This window comes from Balearica regulorum, chromosome 2, assembly GCF_011004875.1.
Source record: "Balearica regulorum gibbericeps isolate bBalReg1 chromosome 2, bBalReg1.pri, whole genome shotgun sequence".
Lineage (NCBI taxonomy): Eukaryota > Metazoa > Chordata > Aves > Gruiformes > Gruidae > Balearica > Balearica regulorum.
Window position 1 is genome coordinate 167,336,003 of NC_046185.1, and position 19,941 is coordinate 167,355,943.

The 19,941-nt window shown below is 54.5% G+C and overlaps 1 protein-coding gene across 1 annotated transcript; it reads right to left on the minus strand.

Annotated features, from left to right (window-relative positions):
• Window positions 1-774: 774 nt before the first annotated feature.
• ELP6 (elongator acetyltransferase complex subunit 6) lies at window positions 775-19,914 on the minus strand. Its single transcript, XM_075746923.1, has 7 exons — window positions 19,788-19,914; window positions 13,661-13,739; window positions 12,199-12,269; window positions 5,410-5,540; window positions 3,605-3,797; window positions 2,090-2,236; window positions 775-1,477 (listed from the first exon to the last, which is right to left on the minus strand). The coding sequence occupies exons 1-7, from the start codon at window positions 19,839-19,841 to the stop codon at window positions 1,349-1,351; spliced, it is 804 nt and encodes a 267-aa protein (XP_075603038.1). The 5' UTR covers window positions 19,842-19,914; the 3' UTR covers window positions 775-1,348.
• Window positions 19,915-19,941: the final 27 nt, after the last annotated feature.

A 19,941-nucleotide genomic window follows, 5' to 3' on the forward strand; every position in this document is an offset into this window, starting at 1 on the left:
GACGCGCTGACTCCGAGCCCAAGGCAGCCTCTGGTTTGTTGCTTGGGTGCAGGCATCGGCCGAGCGCAGAAAGAACCGGGTAAAAGCCACCAGCAATGTCACACAGTCACCCTGCTGGTTTCGGAGGAGGGAGGCGCAACCCTGGAGCAGGGATGGTTTGGGATCTCTCCCAGGGGAAGCTAATCACACAAGTATTACTTCAATTATACACCATTACATGCCCATTACAGGTGCGGCCATAGTGTCTGCAGCGACCGGAGCCAGCAGCTCCCTTCCCCAGGACCTGTTGGTCATCTCATCCTCCCTCTGCAGGTTGTGACCGGGCACTGTCCCCCGGGCACTGCCGCCGCCATGCTGGGCCAGCAGGAGCGGCACTGGGCTCTGCCGCTTGCACGGCTGGTGGCCGAGAAATGTGTTTTACACCAGCAAGGCACAGCGGACACCAGCCTGAGGGTTCCTGTACAGCCGGCACACCAAACGCCAGATTCAGCTGCCTGCCTGTGCGCTTCCCATACGGAGATCCATGGTTACTTACTGCCTGTACCCTTATCTAATTAAAATTAGTGATTAGTAGCCCCCAACAATGCTTTAATGCAGGCAGGTGATGTAAGTGCTAGTAATGATTTGTGATCAGGAGGCAGTGGCTGAGACACAGGCTCGTGTACAAGCGTATGTCCGTCGCCCAAAGCCAAGGATGAACTCGGGAAGGCGCAGGCTAAACGGACACACGGGCACGGGGGTTTCATGTGAAAAGAGGGAAAGTAACAAAACAAAGCAAGGGATCAACCAAGCAAGGCAGCCTTTAGGTCTTACAGCAGCAAGGTGAGGGACTGTACGTATAGCTATAGATTTTTTTTAATTGTGTGAAAGCTGGGAGTTGAGTAAATCTCTCCTGTGCCAGAGCTGGGAGAAAGGTAAGGATTGCAACACGCTCCTAGACCATCCCTGCCTCCGCCCGCTGCGTCATCTCGTTAAATGCCAGCCAGAGGTGCCATAACGCACCGGAAAAGGTGAGGCACGCCCAGCCCTCGGGGCATCTCCCCTGCTTGTATTTACACGCTCTAAGGGCCATTCTTGCAAGTTTTTGCTCTTCCTCTTGGCCTGCGTATGTTGGGAATGGGGTGGGAGGACAAAAGGACGCAGCAAGCTCCGGGCAGGCCGATCCCCTCGTTGGCACGCAGTTCGACACACATTTAAGCCTCCCTCCTGGGCCAGTTTGCTGCGCTGCTCCTGGAAGGCGCTGGTGCCGCAGCCAGGCTGGTTTGGTGGCACGGCTGGTCTAGAGGTACCACCAGCCTCGCCGGCCTTGCTCTGTGTTGCTCTCCCAGCGCTACGCCGTATCGCAGCATCACAGGACTGCAGCTGACAGCCCTCGAGCAAAAAAGGTGACATTCTTGTCCTGGATCTTATATTGGTAGATCTGGACAAGATCCTGCTCCGCCGTCAGCTCCAAGGACACCCTCCTAATTATTTTAATCTGCAAAGGAAAAGACACAGGAATATCATCCCTTTGGCTGCCTCAGTCACAGCATCCTCACCCCCCCACGCCTCTCGCTGGCCTGCAGGGAAGGTGCATCGCTGACAGAAAAGCCATCGTGCGGCTGCCCGTCACCAGTCCCTTTGGTGGCAGCCCCTGACAAGAGACCGCGCAGTAACCAGGCCCCGGCGACCCAGCCACCGTCCCAGCCCAGAAGAGATGGTGGCAGGTCAGGCTGAGATCCACCGACAGGACACTTTGGGGAAGCTTCCCAGGAACTAGGTATTTTTCTTTACCATCAGCTTGGGGCAGGAGACAGCCTGCCCTGCAGCCACTGTATAAACCCTGTCCAGCTTCCAGGGATGGGGGAGTCCCCGGGCTGCAGGATGTCCCCAAATATCCCCACGGAAGGAGAGTCACAGCCGTAAGAGGCCGGGTGCTCCAGCAGATCCTGGTGACCGCAGTAAGGCTGCTCGTTGGTCCTTAGACGTGCCACAGACCAGGCTGGTCCTGAGCCATCTCCCCCGGGGCAGAGGAGCATCTCGCCTACTCTTGGGCCTGTCGTGCGTGACATTAAGGTGTGCCACCTCTCCGTGCTCTCCCATGCCTTACCTGCCCATGAACATCCTTGCAGAAGCCGGTTGCCAGCCCCTCTACCCACAGGATCAGGTCACTGTGATGACACAGGGAGTTTACAACCAGTTCGTTTTCCTCGTCTTCTGAATCCTCGTTGCTGTGAACCAGCACCACGATGTTCCCCTGGAACGGGAGCACCCGGCAGCAATAAGCCCCTGGCTGATTCCCAATCCGCTCAGGGTAAGGAAGGGGAGATAGCAACGGGCGCTTGCGCAAATGCCCGGCTAACTAAGCTACTTAGCAATCCCCCAGCACGGCAGCTGGTTCTGAGCTAAAGTCCACTGGGAAAATAAACAGCAGATACATCTATAAAACTCTGAAACAGCTTGCTGTATATATATTGTATTTACATACACACACATATATAATGTGCAGCCTAAAAATGCATCAAGCCTTTGTTACGAGACAGCTATCTAGTTATAAACCAGTCTGTCAGGCCACACAAGCGGCAGCTCTCTGAATTAATTCAGAACAGCTAAATAAAGCCGTGGCCGAGCGGCCGCAGCCAGAGCCGTGATGCTCGAACCTTGGCAGCTCTCACAAGAAGCGCAGAGCTCCCCAACGCAACACCAGCTCTATTAAAAACACATCCCAAGAGTCTCTGCCTCAGCCCATGCAGGTCACCAAGGACTTAAAACAGCATGAAATTCCCAATCAATTAAAATGTTCTTTAAAGCTTCAGAACATCTTATACAGAAATAGAAATGTGTTAGCACGATTTATCATCTTTTTTAGCTGTTTTGGAGGTAAATATTCTCAGCAAGCAGAACATCCCCTGTCAGCATTTACAGCACAAACACCCTGGCACCATATGAAGTGCAGGATAACAAAACCTGACACCGTCTACTTTATTTCTCACTCAAGCAGAGAGAAGTGGCCAGGGCGGGGGACACTGCCATGTAAATAGCAGAGGATGGACGTGACTGTAACGATTTTTGGCTGCGATGCCCTCAGAAGTTAGCACGTCGCTGGGGAGATCTTTGTACAAGTGCTGTATCGTCACACGCCCTTAGAAACCAGCCGGTGCGACACACAGCAACGCTGAAGATCGGTGGAAGCAGAGACTCGCGTCCCCTCCAAGTGGGAGACCTTCATCTCTGTCTCCTGTGAGACTCATCAGCCCCTCGCTACCTTCGTAACGTGTTTCCTTCCCTGCCCACACACACAACATGGGTGTGAGTAGAGATCTCTGGAGAGCCAGGAACTCTGAGAAACAGGATTTTACACGTCGAAACCCTGCTCACGTGTCAGGGAGAGAGAGAGCCCTTCTCTGGGCAGCACCTCCTGGGAAACCAGTGGCAAAGGTACTCCAGGGACTAACACAACTCTCCGAGGGTGGCCCTAGAGCTATGATTTTTAACTTCTTGGACAGCCAAAGCCTTCCAAAACCTCCTCATGCACAGGTGGAAAAAGAAAAGAAAGCCAGGCTTTGCTCCAGAAGCTCTTTTGTACACGTAGCGTACAGGACGCTGCACGTGGAGGGAGCAGTACCTTCAGTTGGGAGCACACCACGACTCTGCAGTAGTGGATGAAGTCCAGCACCGCCACCGGTGCGGCACCCAGGCTGAGCAGGACGCTGAGGTCGTCCACCAGCAGCACAGGGCCCTTCCAGGAGTCGCTGTCGGCAGGAGTCAGGGATGTCCGGACGAAGTCAAACAAGGCTTTGAGGTTGGAAGTGCTCTCACTGGAAGAGAAGGAGGAGATCTCAAGGGGCTTGGCCCATGCGTGCATTGTGTGTCTCCCTCCTCACCCACTGACCCAATGCAGGGAACACCCAATGCCTGCACCCTCCCTGCTGTCCCCACTGCTGTGACGGGTCCTACACTTCCCTGCAGTCACGGCTCCTTCAACCTGGCCTTGACCACTGCCAGGGAGCCAGGGGCAGCCCCAGCTTCTCGGGGCAACCTCTGCCAGGGCCTCAGCACCCTCCCAGGGAAGGATTGCTGCCTCCCATCCCATCTCCATCTCCCCTCCTGCAGCTTCAGGCCATTCCCCTTGGCCTGTCCCTCCCTGCCCTTGGCACCAGCCCCTCGCCAGCTTTCCTGGAGCCCCTGCAGGGACTGGAAGGGGCTCCAAGGTCTCCCCGCAGCCTTCTCTTCTCCAGGCTGAACCAGCCCAACTCTCTCAGCCTGAGGTCTCCAGAGCAGAGGTGCTCCAGCCCTCGCAGCATCTCCGGGGCCTCCTCTGGACTCGCCCCAACAGCTCCGTGTCCTGCTTGTCCTGGGGCCCCCCGAGCTGGACGCAGCACTGCAGGGGGGTCTCCCCAGAGCGGAGCAGAGGGGCAGAATCCCCTCCCTCGACCTGCTGCTCACGCTGCTGGACACGCAGCCCAGGACACGGCTGGCTTTCTGGGCTGCCAGCGCACGTTGCCGGCTCATGTGGAGCTTCTCGTCCCCCAGCACCCCCAAGTCCTTCTCCTCAGGGCTGCTCTCCATCCATTCTCCACCCAGCCTGGAGCTGTGCTGGGGATTGCCCTGACCCACGTGCAGGACCTTGCCCTTGGCCTTGCTGAACCTCATGAGTTTCACAGAGGCTCACTTCTCAAACTTGTCCAGTGCTTGATCCTGCCACACTCCATCAACACCCACTCACCAGACCCAAAGGGCTGCACGGTCCCGCAGCACAGGGGTCTGCGGGGTTTCAGTGCCCGCCCTGGGTCACGCCAAAGGTCCGTCTACCCCAGGAGGAGTCTGAAACGGCGGAGAGCCGGGAGCATACAGGAACAGGGCAAGTGCATGGCCATCCTTGCTCAGAGGCTGCCTGACCCAGACACGGTATCTTCCAATTTAACAGCCCTCAGTGGATTTTTTTTCTATCAAATCGTCAGGGACAACGAGAAAGTAAAGCAGGAATAAAAAGGAAAGCCAGCATGGTTCTCTAGGATGAGAATAAAACTTGGACTAATAATTAAAAAAAAAGAACAAAACTGCTTGGATGGAGATTTATTTGACACAAAACACACTGAGCGCTGAAGTAAATTTTCTCTAGACCTATAACATGCTTGGCAATGAGGGTGGGGGCAGAAATTGCCCCGAAACGCTGGAGAAGGGGGACAGAATCCCTCTCTGAGCAGCAAGGAGAGACAGGGCATGACAAGCACAGCAGCGTGCACGGCGCTGGCATTTCCCTTCCCTTGGGTGTCCAGCTACCGAGTCCTTGGGCCCCGGAGGGAAGCCCAGAGGGAGCTGGGTCTCAGCTCTGGACCTCACTGCTGCTCGCGGTGTGGGCAGGAGACACGAGGGGGGGAAACGCTCGGTGCAGGGGGCCCTGCTGAGCCCCCAACCGCTCAGGTTTACCTTATAAACTGGAGAGGACTGGCGTGTCCTGACTGCTCCTCCTCCTCTCCAAACAAGAGGTCAAGGCAAGACTTGAGGCCTTCCAAGAAGACAAGCTGTCCCCGTTCTTTGGCAGCTGTCAGACTGATTCCCTCGAGAGAGCAAAACATTATGTTGCAGAGTGAAACAGCTTCGGAGGAATGGTGCAAACAGAACCAAGCGGATCGACAGCCAATTTTTATCAGGTCTTATCTAAATGTGCTAATAAAGTCAATGCCTCAGTGACTCCTGCACAGGAGATGAAAGAGGCAGTTCTGCTACGCTGGTGGGCACATTTGCTTTCCTGTATTTTGCCAGGAGGAAAAAAATAAACACTGATATGGGGGGCTTAAACATCCTGAAATTGCTCCTGGGAAGACAACAGCATCGCTGCATGGGAGAAAAACAGCTTCGTCTCCAGAGGCAGGGAGAGGATGGGTACAGACTTCTCCACGCCGCCACAAGGACCCCGCGGTGAGCAATTTGTTCGCCCTCCCTTCTTGGGCGGCAAAAGCCTTTGGTTGTCACTATCTCCAAATCATCGCTATGGCAATAATGACTCCCCGGCACAACCCATGCACCTGAGCGAGGCCCGGCGCCGACCTGGATAAACGCTGTGGGCTGGGCACCCCGATGCTTGCACAACGCCCGGGAGAGAGCAGCCTGGCCGGGGCTCCCACGGGAAGCACCACAAACTGCCTGGGGCTGCGACTCAAACTCAAGCCGAGATTTCCAGCTCTCGGCCCTGCTTCACGATGAGGCCGACCTCAACAGCCACATGCTGGGCACGTCCAGGGAGAAAGCCCTGGCGGAGTTGTAGCAGACATGCAGAAGATCCCAGCTGGAGATCTAGTACATGATCTCCCATCTCATCTTCCCTTCTTTCACCAGCAAGGGATACTTTTGCCAACCATTCTATAGCTCCTCAGCTTACTGGTAACTGCATCAGACCACCTTAAAGGAGAAAATTTAATACCTGTTACTGTCACGATCATACAAAGATCTCTCACGTGCATTATCTTCAAACCTCAGCCAAACTCTGCATTTCCCATCAGGAAGAAGTGCAAATTTGCTCGGCTTTCCATGTGGGTTGCTTCCCACATTTCACAACGGGGCTGCAATTTCTTAAAATGGAACCAAGGAGCATTAACGCCAAGATTCGCAGCGTCTCGGCAGCCTGGAAGTAGGGCTGTTGTGCAACGCAGCAGGTAGGTGGACAAGATGGCGAGACAGACGGTTTACAAAGACTTCAGGAAGGTTTAGCTCAGTGCAGTAGTGCTTGACAGGCAGAACTGGTGAGCCAGAGGCAGGGAACCAGAAACAAGGATCCTGAGAAAGCAGTTCCCGTATCCCCCGAGAGAAGACATCCCTTCGGGATGTTACGAGATTTTGAACCCTCCGAAGAGGGTGGCTGAGCAGGACTGGTCAGGAGCAGAAGGAACTTCTAGGCCAGAGGCAAGAGCCTGTACCTTAAGCCGGGACTGGCGGCTGCCTGAACGCTGGAAGAGGCACACATCAGCAACGCTGGTGCTTTTGACCAGGAACTTCTTAAGCCTCATAGAAAATACAGATTTGTGCTTATTTCCTAAGCAATCGTGCTGGGAGCTGCAGGACACCTGAGCACAGTCTGAGCTGCCCAGAAAGGAGAGGGCTCAGAGCAGCTCTTCTCTCTTCCCCAAGGACCTCAAGTGCTGCTGAACAGAGCGATGTGCTTGGCACTGTCCCAACACCTTCTTTTGAAAAGCGCTGGGAGGTTTTCCAAGCGTTTCCCAGTCCTCACGACACCCCTGAGAGCCACCGCGCTCTCTGCTCACACGCAAGAGGGAGATGGAGCAAACCGATGTTTCCACTTCTGCCTCCTGCTTTCTACCCCTGTGTTTCACCTGCTCGACTTTCCTGTTATTCTGACATGAAAATGTAAGTGCCAACATTTTAAAAGCCCTTCTTTTTATTAAAAAAAAAAAAAAAATATATTTTAAAGCCACATCTTAAGCATCTGATGAATGAGACAATCCCTGTGAGGGGCTGGGCCCAGCTGCTTTGTAAGTGTGGCATTTCCACACGAGGACCACCAGAGAGAAGGTCTGGGTAGATAAGGGAGAGGTCCTTCCCCGGCAGATTAACCCTGAGCTCCTGCGAGGCTTATCACTTGCCACACGTTCAGCGCTAACGAGAGGAAAGACAGATTTCCACTGCTTTCCCTCCCAGCTGAAATGCGAGGGGCAGGGATCCATTCATCAGGGCCGCTGCCAGACAACGCTGTCTACGGCAATTACAAAAACGATGGATTGGAGGCAACGTCTTCCATCACGGCCATGGGATGCTTTGACAAGCATCCTCGACTAGCGGAGGCTACGCTGGGGCAAAGCCTGTCTGACATGTGCCCACCTCAGATCCAGTTTTTAAATCAGCCCTGAGCTTGCCCTTCTTCTTCTTCCTGTTCTCCCACACTTGCTTCTGGGAGGAAATCCGTCCCACCTGCCAGAGCAGAGCCTCGGGCAAGGCACCAGCCAGCATTTTTGGACGTACTCCTTTTGTTTTCAAGTGCCCTCTCAATAGCTAGCATTAACCAGCAAGTGTTGCAGCACACCCTTGCCTCATTAATCCACATTGTCTCCTCCCCTTCTCCCAGGCAAGCCGGGAGCAGTAATTCCCATGAAGGAGACCCTGACAGAGCGCGGGTACCTTACTGCCGTACCTCCCGCCGGCCCCGAGCCCAGCAAAGGCTGATGTAGGCTGCAAGGCGGAGGGATTTGGCTTTTGCAGGTGCTATTTGCTCACTAAAACCGTGCCAGAAAGCAGGGCAGGAATGCAGCGCTAAAGGAAGCCTCTTGGGCAACTGCAAGCACACGCCGTGGAAAAATTTCTAGCCAAGGACAGAAGCAGCTTTATGTGGCACAGGCCAGGAGCGGGGAATGGCTGGCAAATACCTGACGTGCCATAAAGCGGGGCTGGGTTGCCCGGCAGTCTCACAAACCTCATCCCCTGGTGAATTTCTGGAGTCCACAGGACCCGGCACTTGCTGAAATGCTTTGCTACAGCACTGACTAAATTCACTATTGGCATTAACAATTCAGAAACTGATTTTAACTTTGCTTCAGCCATTTCTTCCTGCACACACAAACTCTCTATACTTCCCGTCAGCAAGAAAACGGTGTCCCCTCTTTAAAAGGCCCAGCAGCTTAGCGCTCTTACAGCAGGGCCTGCCTGGATGACAGAGAGAAGGGCCAGAGCGTAAGAAGGCGGCAGGCAGGGGCAGCGTGCTCGTGGGTCAGACCAGGAATTCGATCCCCTCGGTGCCAGGATGTTCCTGGGTGGACCCAGCAAGCCCAGTCTCATTTTCCAGCTGGGGAACCCGGTCGCAGAGAGACAGCGTTAGATGGAGACCTGGGCTCACCCCACTGCAGTTATCTGCCACAGCAAACCTCTGCTCGTCTCCCAGCTAGCAGCCCGCCCGATGTAACCTCTGGAAGCAGCACAGGAAGCACCACGACAGCTCAGAGACGGTGGAAAAAGGGCTCAAAATGGCCAACGGCACCTGCCTGCCTGCCACAGACACGACACACGTCCCTCCTGCAGAGCCACAGCGCTGCAGAGCACCCAAACAGCGTGCATTACCAGCCCCGAAAGCTTTCATTATCTCACAGCACCACGCTCCATTATCACCGGGAGCACACAGACATTATCTCTGGCAATCTGTCATTTATCGATCAAGCCCAGAAATGTTTCTGAAACAGCAGCTCTGCGTGATTGGAGCTGCGAGCTCCACAACGGAGCACAATTGTTCTCGTCTGTCCAGGATACTGCCAGCCGGGCAGCGTGGTGGCCCACCCGCCTGCCAGCAGTGATGTCCCTTCAAACCAGAACCGCCGCTGGCCATTTCATCAGGGAAAGCAAAATATTTGCAGGGGAGAACTAATAACGGAGCGTGCGAGGCAGCGGTCATTAGCTCAAACAGCAAAGGCAGCCGGGGTACAAAGTGCGATGACCTGCGATCGGGCAACCGGCCAAGGTCTCTTCTCCAGCACAAGTACCTGCAGGGGAAAGCAGAGGTGACCAGGCGATGTCCCCTGGTCTGTGATCTCAGTGCTGTGGCAGGGGACAGGGGAGCAGGCAAGAGGGAGATCAAATGGGGACAAATATGTTTTTCCTTTAAAACAAAATAAACATTGTACAAATGAGGGAGGGAACACCAATCTGCTCTGGTGCCATTAGTCTTGCTATGGCCCAGCATGTTCTCTACAAGGTCATGACAAATAACATTAACCGTCCCTTAAAATTAAGTACAGATCCTCGTGAAAAGAGCAGGATTTGCAGAAAAGGAAAAGTGTGAAGCCAGTAGTGCCGAGCCAGCACAGGCACAAAAATCCAGAGAAGCATTTTCCTGCGAGTAAAAATACATCACTGCATTTAGCTAACACATTTAGGAACTGGTTCTGAACTGGTAAGACCTGGCAACACTGTGGGGAAGCAGCACGTAAGGTCAGCAGTACTTCAGCTACGTACCAATATTCAGTATATCACCACACAGCAGGTGTACAAGGACCAGATCCACAAGCATCACTGTGAAGACTGTATAATAGGACCCCGGCCCCAGGACCCTTCCCGGAACCATCCTGTCCCCAGCACAAACAGGAGCGTCACTAAGTTACGAAGCTCGTCCAACTGCTGTCTTTCGTAAGTGCATCATCTTCTACTAGGAATGATTACGCATCGCAGCTTTAGCCCGTGGACGGGATACATAACGCAGGTGGCTGCCCACGGCCAGATGCTTCCAAGCAGTTCCCAGAGGAACTACAGCCTGACCCCCCTGCAACTCTCCCGGCCAACACAGAGAGCCAGGCAGCTGGTCTTCAGCTCGCCACCGAGGAAGAGGAGATGGGAAGGGAGCGGCCGGTCGTTTGGCGAAGCAGGCAGCACACCGAACTGCAGCGTGACACAGCTCAGGATACTGCCTGAAATCGGGGTTTGCTGCAGCCACGTAAACGAGATCCCAGTTGGTCCGCGGTAGAGAGCTACAGCAGCAAATTCTTAAACAAGTCCAAGAGTGGAACTAACCATCCAAAAACTACCTTTACTGACCCTGATGTGTTCATTCGGGCAATGAAGGATTAAAGCAGAGACAAGATCTTACGGAAACTCAGACAGATATAAATAACTGATGTTATGACCTCCAGCTCCTCAGAACTTAGGAAGAATTCACAACCACCAACCGCACGAGCATCTGTGAAGTTAGAATGTCAGAGTGACTCAGACTTGAAACCAATGGGACAGGGACAGCTCACTGCTGTGGGCAAACGTGATCGCTCCTCTGAACTCCCCTGGGCAAACTGTATTGTTCTTATCACCTCCCTTCGTGCCAGTAACCTCTCTATTGAAGCATCAGACAGCACATCATTTCGATTTGCATTGCACGTGTGTTCCAGCTAATCCTCATGTTCTCTCCCTTCTCAGACTCTCCCACGAGGGAGATGACAACAGCACCTATTAAAAGCACACGCGCAAGCTGCGCACCGGGAAATTTCGCCACTTTAGAAAACACACCAACAAACACAATTCTGCTTTTAGAGCAGGCAAGGATCCCATATTTAGCAGCTGAATCTCCTGCCGGTTGCTATGCTCCGTTTCCTGTCCCACTTAGCAAGTTGCCCCCAAGATTTCCTCCTCTCTGCAACACGAAGGCCAGAACTATTCAGCGGTTGCAGAGGTTGGTTTGCTCAGCAGCGGGGAATCTGCTCTGCAGGGAAATCTGACCGTGAGTTAAAGCTCCACGTGGAAACGCTTCCTTTGCTCAGTCCATTTTATTTAACTTAGGTCTGAGCTCTCAGACCACTGATCTCCTCTTAAAAGGTAAAAATCGAGTATTAAATAAAATACAGTTGTTTAGCAAGTACCAAAACTCAACCCACATTTACAGTGGGGAATACACCGTTATCGCAACACCTGGTTCTTCAACACCTGGAAGTCTCCATAAGCAGCAGCGCTGCTGGGACTTGAGCAGAACCAAGGGAGGGAGGACCAACGCAAGCCCTCATCCCTTTGGCCCTGGACGGTCACCTGGACCTCACAACCGGAGTATTTCATGTCTGAACATCATACAAAAAGCCCAAGAGTAAAGCCAGAGCTCAGGCTGATTTGCGGACACTGGGAATGACCCTGCCTACTCATTTCAGAATCCTTGCCTGACTCACCACGGGAAAGAAATCCCTAAGAACGTACTTGGCGCTTGTGGCTGCTCAAATGGCTCAAAGTGGATCGAGGCCAAGAGAGGCATACGGGTGTCCTTCTGAATTTACAGGTGGTTTGCCCCAAAGGACGTCATCACAACGTAACCACAGGACAGAGGATAAAGTCACCTCGGGACCTCCTGCGCCGCACAGCCAGTGCATCCTGCAGGCGTACAGAGAGCCCGCAGGGACACAGGCACCACAGGACTCTTCTCCCCAGAGCACTAATGAAACTACATCTGCTGGTCTGGGCTTGTCTGGGGAATGCTGATCTCCAGAAAACGTTTCTGAAAATAAAGAAAGCGAGCAGCATTCACCTCTCTGCCCTCTCCGGCCCCAGTGGGGCGTTTGCAGTGAGCCTCATAGCCAGGTTTTTGCCCCGTATCACATTCCTTCTCCAGCCGCAAGAGCGCCCATCCTGACTGTCCCCATCAACATCTGCAAACACTTGCTCACATGCAATTCCCGTTCCCTGTTCTCATTCCTTTCCACCCAACAGAAACTACCTGGACCTGTAATTATTAACCTACGCCAAGAGACTTACCAGCTTCTGTGCTACGATGTTATAGTGACTGAAGGACTGGAGCAGGGCCACAAAGCAAACCTTACAGCCAGCTGGGTGAGAAGACAAAAAAGACACGTTATCATTTCAATTTTGCAAGCTGCCATTATCAAAGCACATAAATCACAGCAGCCAGGCTACAAATCTGTCTGGAAAGGCCTTGAAGTGAGACAGGTCTAGGCAGCCCCTCGCTTGCTCATGGCTGGACTTTCGATTTTCCCCTTTCTATAGGATTTCCACATTAGGGAAAATGTTAGTCAGTTTAAAAAGAAAGGGAAAGAGCAAGAAAATGATGACATAAAAAAAGCAGAAGGCCTCTTTTCTGTCTCGTGCCATCCTGCCCTGGGATCTCCTGGCACTGTTTCCCAGTATTACTGCAAGGAGGCCAACGGCCGACCCTGACACGATCTACTGAAACCACTGACATGCCAAAAATCCCTGTTTTGGCTCTCATAGGGCAAGCGACCTTGTCTGGAAAAACACACAGAACAAGCAATTTTGACAAAGAAACCTCACTAAAATGTGAGTTTTTTGGAAAACCCAGCATGTGACAACCTGGCCTCATGGTTTGGGTATGAACAAAATCAGTGTATTTGTTTCTCCCTGCCAGAGAGCAGGACCAGGATTTCAACTGGAACAAGCCAGTTGAGCCTTCAGTAACACGCGTTAGCAGAGCCGTGCAGGGACTCGGGCAGAGCCGGAGGCAGAGCCTCGGCAGAGCTATCCCCTGGAACCATTCGCACTGTTAGTAACCTGCTCTCCACGGGCTTTCCTGGAGTTTCACTCTGCTCAATTAAGTAAAACAATTTTTTAAAAATGGGGTAAAGCCATAGCTGAGGAAGTGGGAGTTAAGGGGGGCAGGACGCACCCAGCCCCGCTACCTGCGCAGCACTCTGAGCTAAGTTTCAAGCTCTACAGTCCGACCAGATTTGCTGGGCTGGCTGCTTTGCCAGCAAAAAGCTGGAGGAGTCCCTGAATCCTGCGTCTGCTCTGCAGGGGCTGGCAGGTTACTCACAGGTGAAACTGTTAGCAGAAAAGCAATTAGGCAACTTGCCAGGCTCTTTGTTTGGTTCTTTACTCACTGCTAGCTTATCTATTTGTTAGTTGTTCCTGATATTTTTAATTGTGTTATAAAACACATAGCTAGTGAAGGAATTATAGTCAACACCTCGCTGTTAGACGCCCAGGCGACTTACAACGTTCGCTGCACTAATGACGAAACGAGGTGCATGGACATTATGGGACGTGCCCGGGGATATACAGCAAGTTCCAAGAACAAGTCAGGACTGGGATCCATAAATCCAGATCCCAAAGACTTGCGCTAATCCGAGGATGCCTCATGCTCTGCAAAACCAGCTCACATAGAAACACTTTAGGCTGAAGGAACCTCCAAGGAGCTGGCAAAGGCAAACCCTTGCCTTGGAGAATCCTGCTGCTGACATACCTCTGAGGTAGAAGGAGAGGAAATGGTGCACCAGGAAGCTGCCATCTGTTCTGGTGTCTCGCAGCAGCGTGAATTTACCCTGAAAAAGAAGCAGCAAAAATCACTTAACAGAGGAAAATGAGGGCACAAACTGCTCCCGGTTCCATCTTGGTAGACAAGATGTCTGCTCAGGCTAGGGGAAACTCTGCAGGTTATCAGTCAGAGAAAAGACGAGGACTAGCAGCGCTCCCTCCGGGCACAGCCCACGGGGAGCCATCAGAAGATGTCGAGTTCACTTCTTTCTGAAAGACGCGCCCACCAGCTAAAAGCTCTTGCGCCAGACTGAGACCCCAGCTGGACCCCCACGCTCCGTGCACACCAAGAGCCACCTCCTCCCACGGGAACACCCGGCTGCCGCAGAGGACACCAACAAGCAGCACTGCGCTTTCCAGTGCCGGCACATCCAGAGCACAGGCGTATTCGTGCCCTTGGTGCTGGACACCATTGTCACGGGTGGCTGTGAGCGATTCCCACCTCCCAACTCTGTCCTCCTCTCCTCCAATTCACAGTCATCTTCTTCCTACTCCACGTGGCACAGATGGCCGGGGGACAACAGCCACCCACTCTGTCCCCAGTCCATTCTCCCACCACCACGGCCAGCGTCACTTGTGCTTCTCCTGTCCCCAAAGAGCCCTCCCTGTCGCAGGCTTACCTCAAACACAGAATCACAGAATGCTTTGGGCTGGAAGGGACCTCAAAGATCATCTAGTTCCAACCCCCAAACGTGCCACCTTCAGAGCAGAAAACCTTATCATCAAAATATGCACAGTGGAGCTCTCTACCCAAAGTATATACCTTGTTTTGATCATGCAGGAAATTAATTCCGTTCATCAGTGTGTGCTTGTTATCAGTACCAGTCTCATCAAGGCATTTGTTTCCATTAAAACCTTAGTCAAGATGTTTCTTTAATCAATACAAATCATAGAAGGGCTGCTTTTAATCACAGAGAACTTATCAATGCTTTCCCCCCCTCCCAATCTGTTAGAAGAAAAGAAAAAGCCTTTTGCAGCAACAAGCAATCTACTCATAGGCAATCCACAAGCCAGCTATCAGAGTTAACTCCCCAGTGCCTAAAACGTGTTATAAAGCGGCACTAATGGAACGGCAAATATTGAACGTGTCTGCAGGGAATGCAAAGCAGAAGCCAGGGTACAGAAGTGCTGCTCTGCCTCAGCCACAGAAAGCTTTTTCCTACCAAAAAAAAAAAAAAAAAAAAAAAGAGGAGGCACCACCCTGGTGAGCATCTCACCGAGACGTATCCTCCGTGGCCAAGCCTGGAGTCATCTCTGGGTTCAAACAGCACAAGCTGAAACATTCAGCGGTTTATCTCCTGCACGATTCCATCCCCTTCGACTCCCCTCTTCCCCGCAACGGCCCCCTGCAACAGCAGGCTGAATGCCACCCCAAGCGCCCTCCCTCGCCTGCCAGCTCTCGAAAGGCTCTCTCCTCCGCTCCCACATACATGAGGCAGAACACGGCAGGATGTTAGCATTCAGAGCATACGTTATGTCGCTTTTTTCAAACCTTCCAGTTATCAACCCTTAAATCCTGTCAACCCTCGCTTCACTGTCACACTGCAGCTGCTTAGCGCTCAAAACTCTTCGTTTCTGACACTTAGGCGCCCAGCTAGCCAGGGGTGGAAATGTCCAAACCGTGCGTCTCCAGAGGCAGCAGCTGAACCAAAGCACAGCTGCTGGGAGGAAGGAAGGCAACAGAAAAACTGGGAAACTCCAGCATCCTGCTTGTGGCTACAGAGCTGCCCCAAAGGCTTTACCAGCTCCAGAGCACGGGACACACATACAGGAATCGGGGTTCTACCAGTCGTGTCGACACAAGGAGGAAGGCACGCAACGCCAGCAGGAATCTGCGAGGCTTTCCCAAGTTCTGCAAACCCCCGTGGTCACGCTGTTCTCACGCAGGTCCATGCACCTCTTGCACCCGTCCTCACAGACGGCGTGTATCAAACTGCGTAGCAGCTGTCTGGAAGCAACCACGTCCCTGGAGGGCCCAAGGGCTGCCAGGCAAGAGGAATTCTCCTGCTGAGGAGCAGGTAAGTCCCGGTCTCACCACCAGGACCTTGTTTGCTAACACACAGAAACCCCTCGGCCCCCCCAATTTGCCCCCACAGATGCACGGTCTGATTCTCTTCCCCCTCCTGCGCATCCTTCTCAAGCCCAGAAGGACGCTGCTGGAGGTGAGGCACTTCCAAAAGCACCTTCTCCATCCGTCTGCCCCAACCCATTCCCTCCACATTCTGCTTTCATGCTCTTTCCACCTGCAGGCTACCAAGCAGAAGCTGCAGCTACTTGTTAGAAACTGCCAAAAATCCCTTGGCAGGGCAGCAGCGGGTGTCACAAACATTCAGCGGTGACATGTCAGATACACCCACACAGGCAGCAGCTTCATCCACCTACCAGCCCTGCAGTGAAGGCATTTGTCAGCACTTTGAAAATGGCACAAGCCAACCGTGGAGATGCAGAAATGGGGATGGCTGAGATGGGAAGGAGAGATTTGCAAAGGGCTGATGCTTTTTAAGCACAGCGGGACACCGATTTCCAGCCAGATATCTCGGCACACTCCACAGACCATGTCTCCCAAGGGGGGAGCGCGGCTCCAGACGGCACTGCTCTGTGCAGCAATCGGTGACACTGAGCAGCGCGGAAGGGGACTTGTAAAACAAGAATACTCATGATTTACCATGGGGTTACTCCATATCACAGTGTATGAAATCAATCTTCAAACTCTGGCGTCAGGGAACAGCACTCGTTCTACAGCCGGCCATAAACTGGCGCTACGCTACAGCCAGACACCGTGACAAAGAGGAATCTGGGAGCGTGCGGTGGAAGTCCAAGCCCCTGGCTGATGGGAGAGGAAGAGTGCACACAAATATGAGGCAATTCCTCGCAAAGAGGAGCCTTTGGTTCAGCTCCTCTGTCAGGTCCCACCTGGGCTGCCAAGTCAAATTCCAGGATCAAGGCCAAATCTCTTTGCAGTTTTGCTCTGCAGAATTTCCTATTCGCATCAAGGTGAGCCTCCCACCTCCAAAACCAGCCTTGTGGGTGGCAGCATCCCCGCTCATCCCACAGCTCCACCATCAAAGCCACCTTAGAGCACAAGCTCCACCTTGCCAACACCGAACTCCAACAAGGGCTCCTCATTTAGCATTTCATGTGTGTTAAAAACCCAACCATCAACCCACAGGAACCACGGGGACATGGGAATTTACACACCCGCAGCTTATCATAGAACGATTTGGGTGGGCAGGGACCTCCCAGCCCACCCAGTGCCACCCCTGCCATGGGCAGGGACACCCTCCACTAGCCCAGCTTGCCCAAAGCCCCATCCAACCTGGCCTTGACCACTGCCAGGGAGCCAGGGGCAGCCACAGCTTCTCGGGACAACCTCTGCCAGGGCCTCAGCACCCTCCCAGGGAAGGATTGCTGCCTCCCATCCCATCTCCATCTCCCCTCCTGCAGCTTCAGGCCATTCCCCTTGGCCTGTCCCTCCCTGCCCTTGGCACCAGCCCCTCGCCAGCTTTCCTGGAGCCCCTGCAGGGACTGGAAGGGGCTCCAAGGTCTCCCCGCAGCCTTCTCTTCTCCAGGCTGAACCAGCCCAACTCTCTCAGCCTGAGGTCTCCAGAGCAGAGGTGCTCCAGCCCTCGCAGCATCTCCGGGGCCTCCTCTGGACTCGCCCCAACAGCTCCGTGTCCTGCTTGTCCTGGGGCCCCCCGAGCTGGACGCAGCACTGCAGGGGGGGTCTCCCCAGAGCGGAGCAGAGGGGCAGAATCCCCTCCCTCGACCTGCTGCTCACGCTGCTGGACACGCAGCCCAGGACACGGCTGGCTTTCTGGGCTGCCAGCGCACGTTGCCGGCTCATGGCTTCAGTCTTTCCTTCACAGAGAGTGACAGCGCTGCCACTGATCCTCAGCCAACCACCTCTACCAGGTTTGCTTCGAGCCTCAAGGGCCCGACCTCTATCCAGCAGCGCTCTCCTGGCTTTTCCCCAGTGTTTCTTCCCCAGCAGACTGGCCCTGCCCCGCTCTGGGCAGGCTGACAAGGAATTACCTCACCAGCATTTTCCTGCCCAGGAGAAAGCTGCCCCACTCACGTCATAAGCTCTACAAGGAGGGAAGGGGTGGAAGCTCAGACCTATCACCCCAAACCTCCAAGGCACATGGAAAACAAGGAGGTGATTGGTGACAGCCAACACGGCTTCACTAAGGGCAAATCGTGCCTGACACATCTGGTGGCCTTCTGTGACGGGGTTACAGCGTTGGTGGACAAGGGAAGAGCGACTGACGTCATCTACCTGGACTTGTGCAAAGCATTTGACACTGTCCCACACAACGTCCCTGTCTCCAAATTGGAGAGACCTGGATCTGACAGATGGACCACTCGGTGGATAAGGAATTGGCTGGTCGGTCACACTCAAAGAGTTGTGGTCAACGGCTCGATGTCCAAGTGGAGACCAGTGACGAGTGGCGTTCCTCTGGGGTCGGTACTGGGACCGGCGCTGTTTGACATCTTTGTCGGTGACACGGACAGTGGGATTAAGTGCACCCTCAGCGTTTGCCGATGACACTGAGCTGTGTGGTGGGTCGACACGCTGGAGGGAAGGGATGCCGTCCAGAGGGACCTGGGCAGGCTGGAGAGGTGGGACCGTGTGAACCACATGGAGTTCAACAAGGCCAAGGGCAAGGTCCTGCACGTGGGTCGGGGCAATCCCCAGCACAGCTCCAGGCTGGGTGGAGAATGGATGGAGAGCAGCCCTGAGGAGAAGGACTTGGGGTGTTGGGGGACGAGAAGCTCCACATGAGCCGGCAACGTGCGCTGGCAGCCCAGAAAGCCAGCCGTGTCCTGGGCTGCGTGTCCAGCAGCGTGAGCAGCAGGTCGAGGGAGGGGATTCTGCCCCTCTGCTCCGCTCTGGGGAGACCCCCCTGCAGTGCTGCGTCCAGCTCGGGGGGCCCCAGGACAAGCAGGACACGGAGCTGTTGGGGCGAGTCCAGAGGAGGCCACAAAGCTGATCAGAGGGATGGAGCACCTCTGCTATGAGGACAGGCTGAGAGAACTGGGATTGTTCAGCCTGGAGAAAAGGCGGCTCCGGGGAGATCTAATTGTGGCTTTTCAGTACCTGAAGGGGCTCCAGGAAAGATGGTGAGGGACTGTTTATCAGGGAGTGGAGTGACAGGACAAGGGGTAATGGGTTTAAGCTGAAGGAGGGTCGATTCAGATTAGATGTTAGAAGGAAATCCTTCCCTGTGAGGGTGCTGAGGCCCTGGCAGAGGGTGCCCCGAGAAGCTGGGGCTGCCCCTGGCTCCCTGGCAGTGGTCAAGGCCAGGTTGGATGGGGCTTTGGGCAAGCTGGGCTAGTGGAGGGTGTCCCTGCCCATGGCAGGGGTGGCACTGGGTGGGCTGGGAGGTCCCTGCCCACCCAAACCACTCTGGGGTTCTATGTTTCTATGATTCCTTTCATTATCTAAGCCAGTATCTATGAGGAAAAACCTGGACAAATATGTTACACATGCATATTTTACTAGATTTTTACCTGAAGCTCTCCACAGCTCTTATACAGGGCGAGGGTGTTTACCTACAGCATGATTTCATTAGCACAAAAACTGCAGGGATGTAACAAATTAACATAGTGGCCTAAAGGAAGAGAAACCTGTAGAACACACCACAGGGCCCGCAGGAGCGCTGGGGAGCGGGTTTTACCCCCAGTTTTGCTGTTATTCACCACACAGCAGCAACCACCACAGACCCGCCGAGGGCTGCGGGGACACGGCCCGGCCCCTCCGTAGCAGCGGATACCGGAACAACGGCCACGGGCGGAGGGCAGGGGAGGGGAGGGGAGGGGAGGGGAGGGGAGGGCAGGGCCCGGCCCAGAGGCCTCCAACCACCGCGGAGAGGCCGAAGCCGCCGCCATGCCGCTAACGGGGCCCCGCCCCTCCCAGCATGCACCGCGCGGCTCCCGGCAGGCAGCGCTGCCCGGACTACAGCTCCCGGCACACCCCGCGCGGCCCCCCAGGCCCCCCCCCCCCACACACACCCCCCTCCGCCATGGCGGCCCCGCTCCCTCCCGCCCGCCCTCACCATCTCCGGTCGCTGCGGGGAAGCGTCCAGCAGCTCGTTCAGCTCCGCGAACATGGCGGGCGGCGGCCGCGGAGGGAGACCCGGGGGCTTCCGGGCGGGGGGCAGGCGGTGCGGCCCCGCGCATGCGCTGAGCCCAGCCGGACGGCGCCGCCTG

What these genes read in the sequence shown, in the direction of transcription:
- ELP6 (XM_075746923.1), bottom strand. Translation starts at nt 19,841, where the DNA reads ATGTTCGCGGAGCTGAACGAGCTGCTGGACGCTTCCCCGCAGCGACCG. An exon ending in ACATCGTAGCACAGAAGCTG is followed by an intron (nt 5,541 to 12,198) that starts GTAAGTCTCTTG and finishes TGCTCTCTCGAG; the next exon opens with GGAATCAGTCTGACAGCTGC. An exon ending in GCAAGGATGTTCATGGGCAG is followed by an intron (nt 1,478 to 2,089) that starts GTAAGGCATGGG and finishes TTTCCTTTGCAG; the next exon opens with ATTAAAATAATTAGGAGGGT.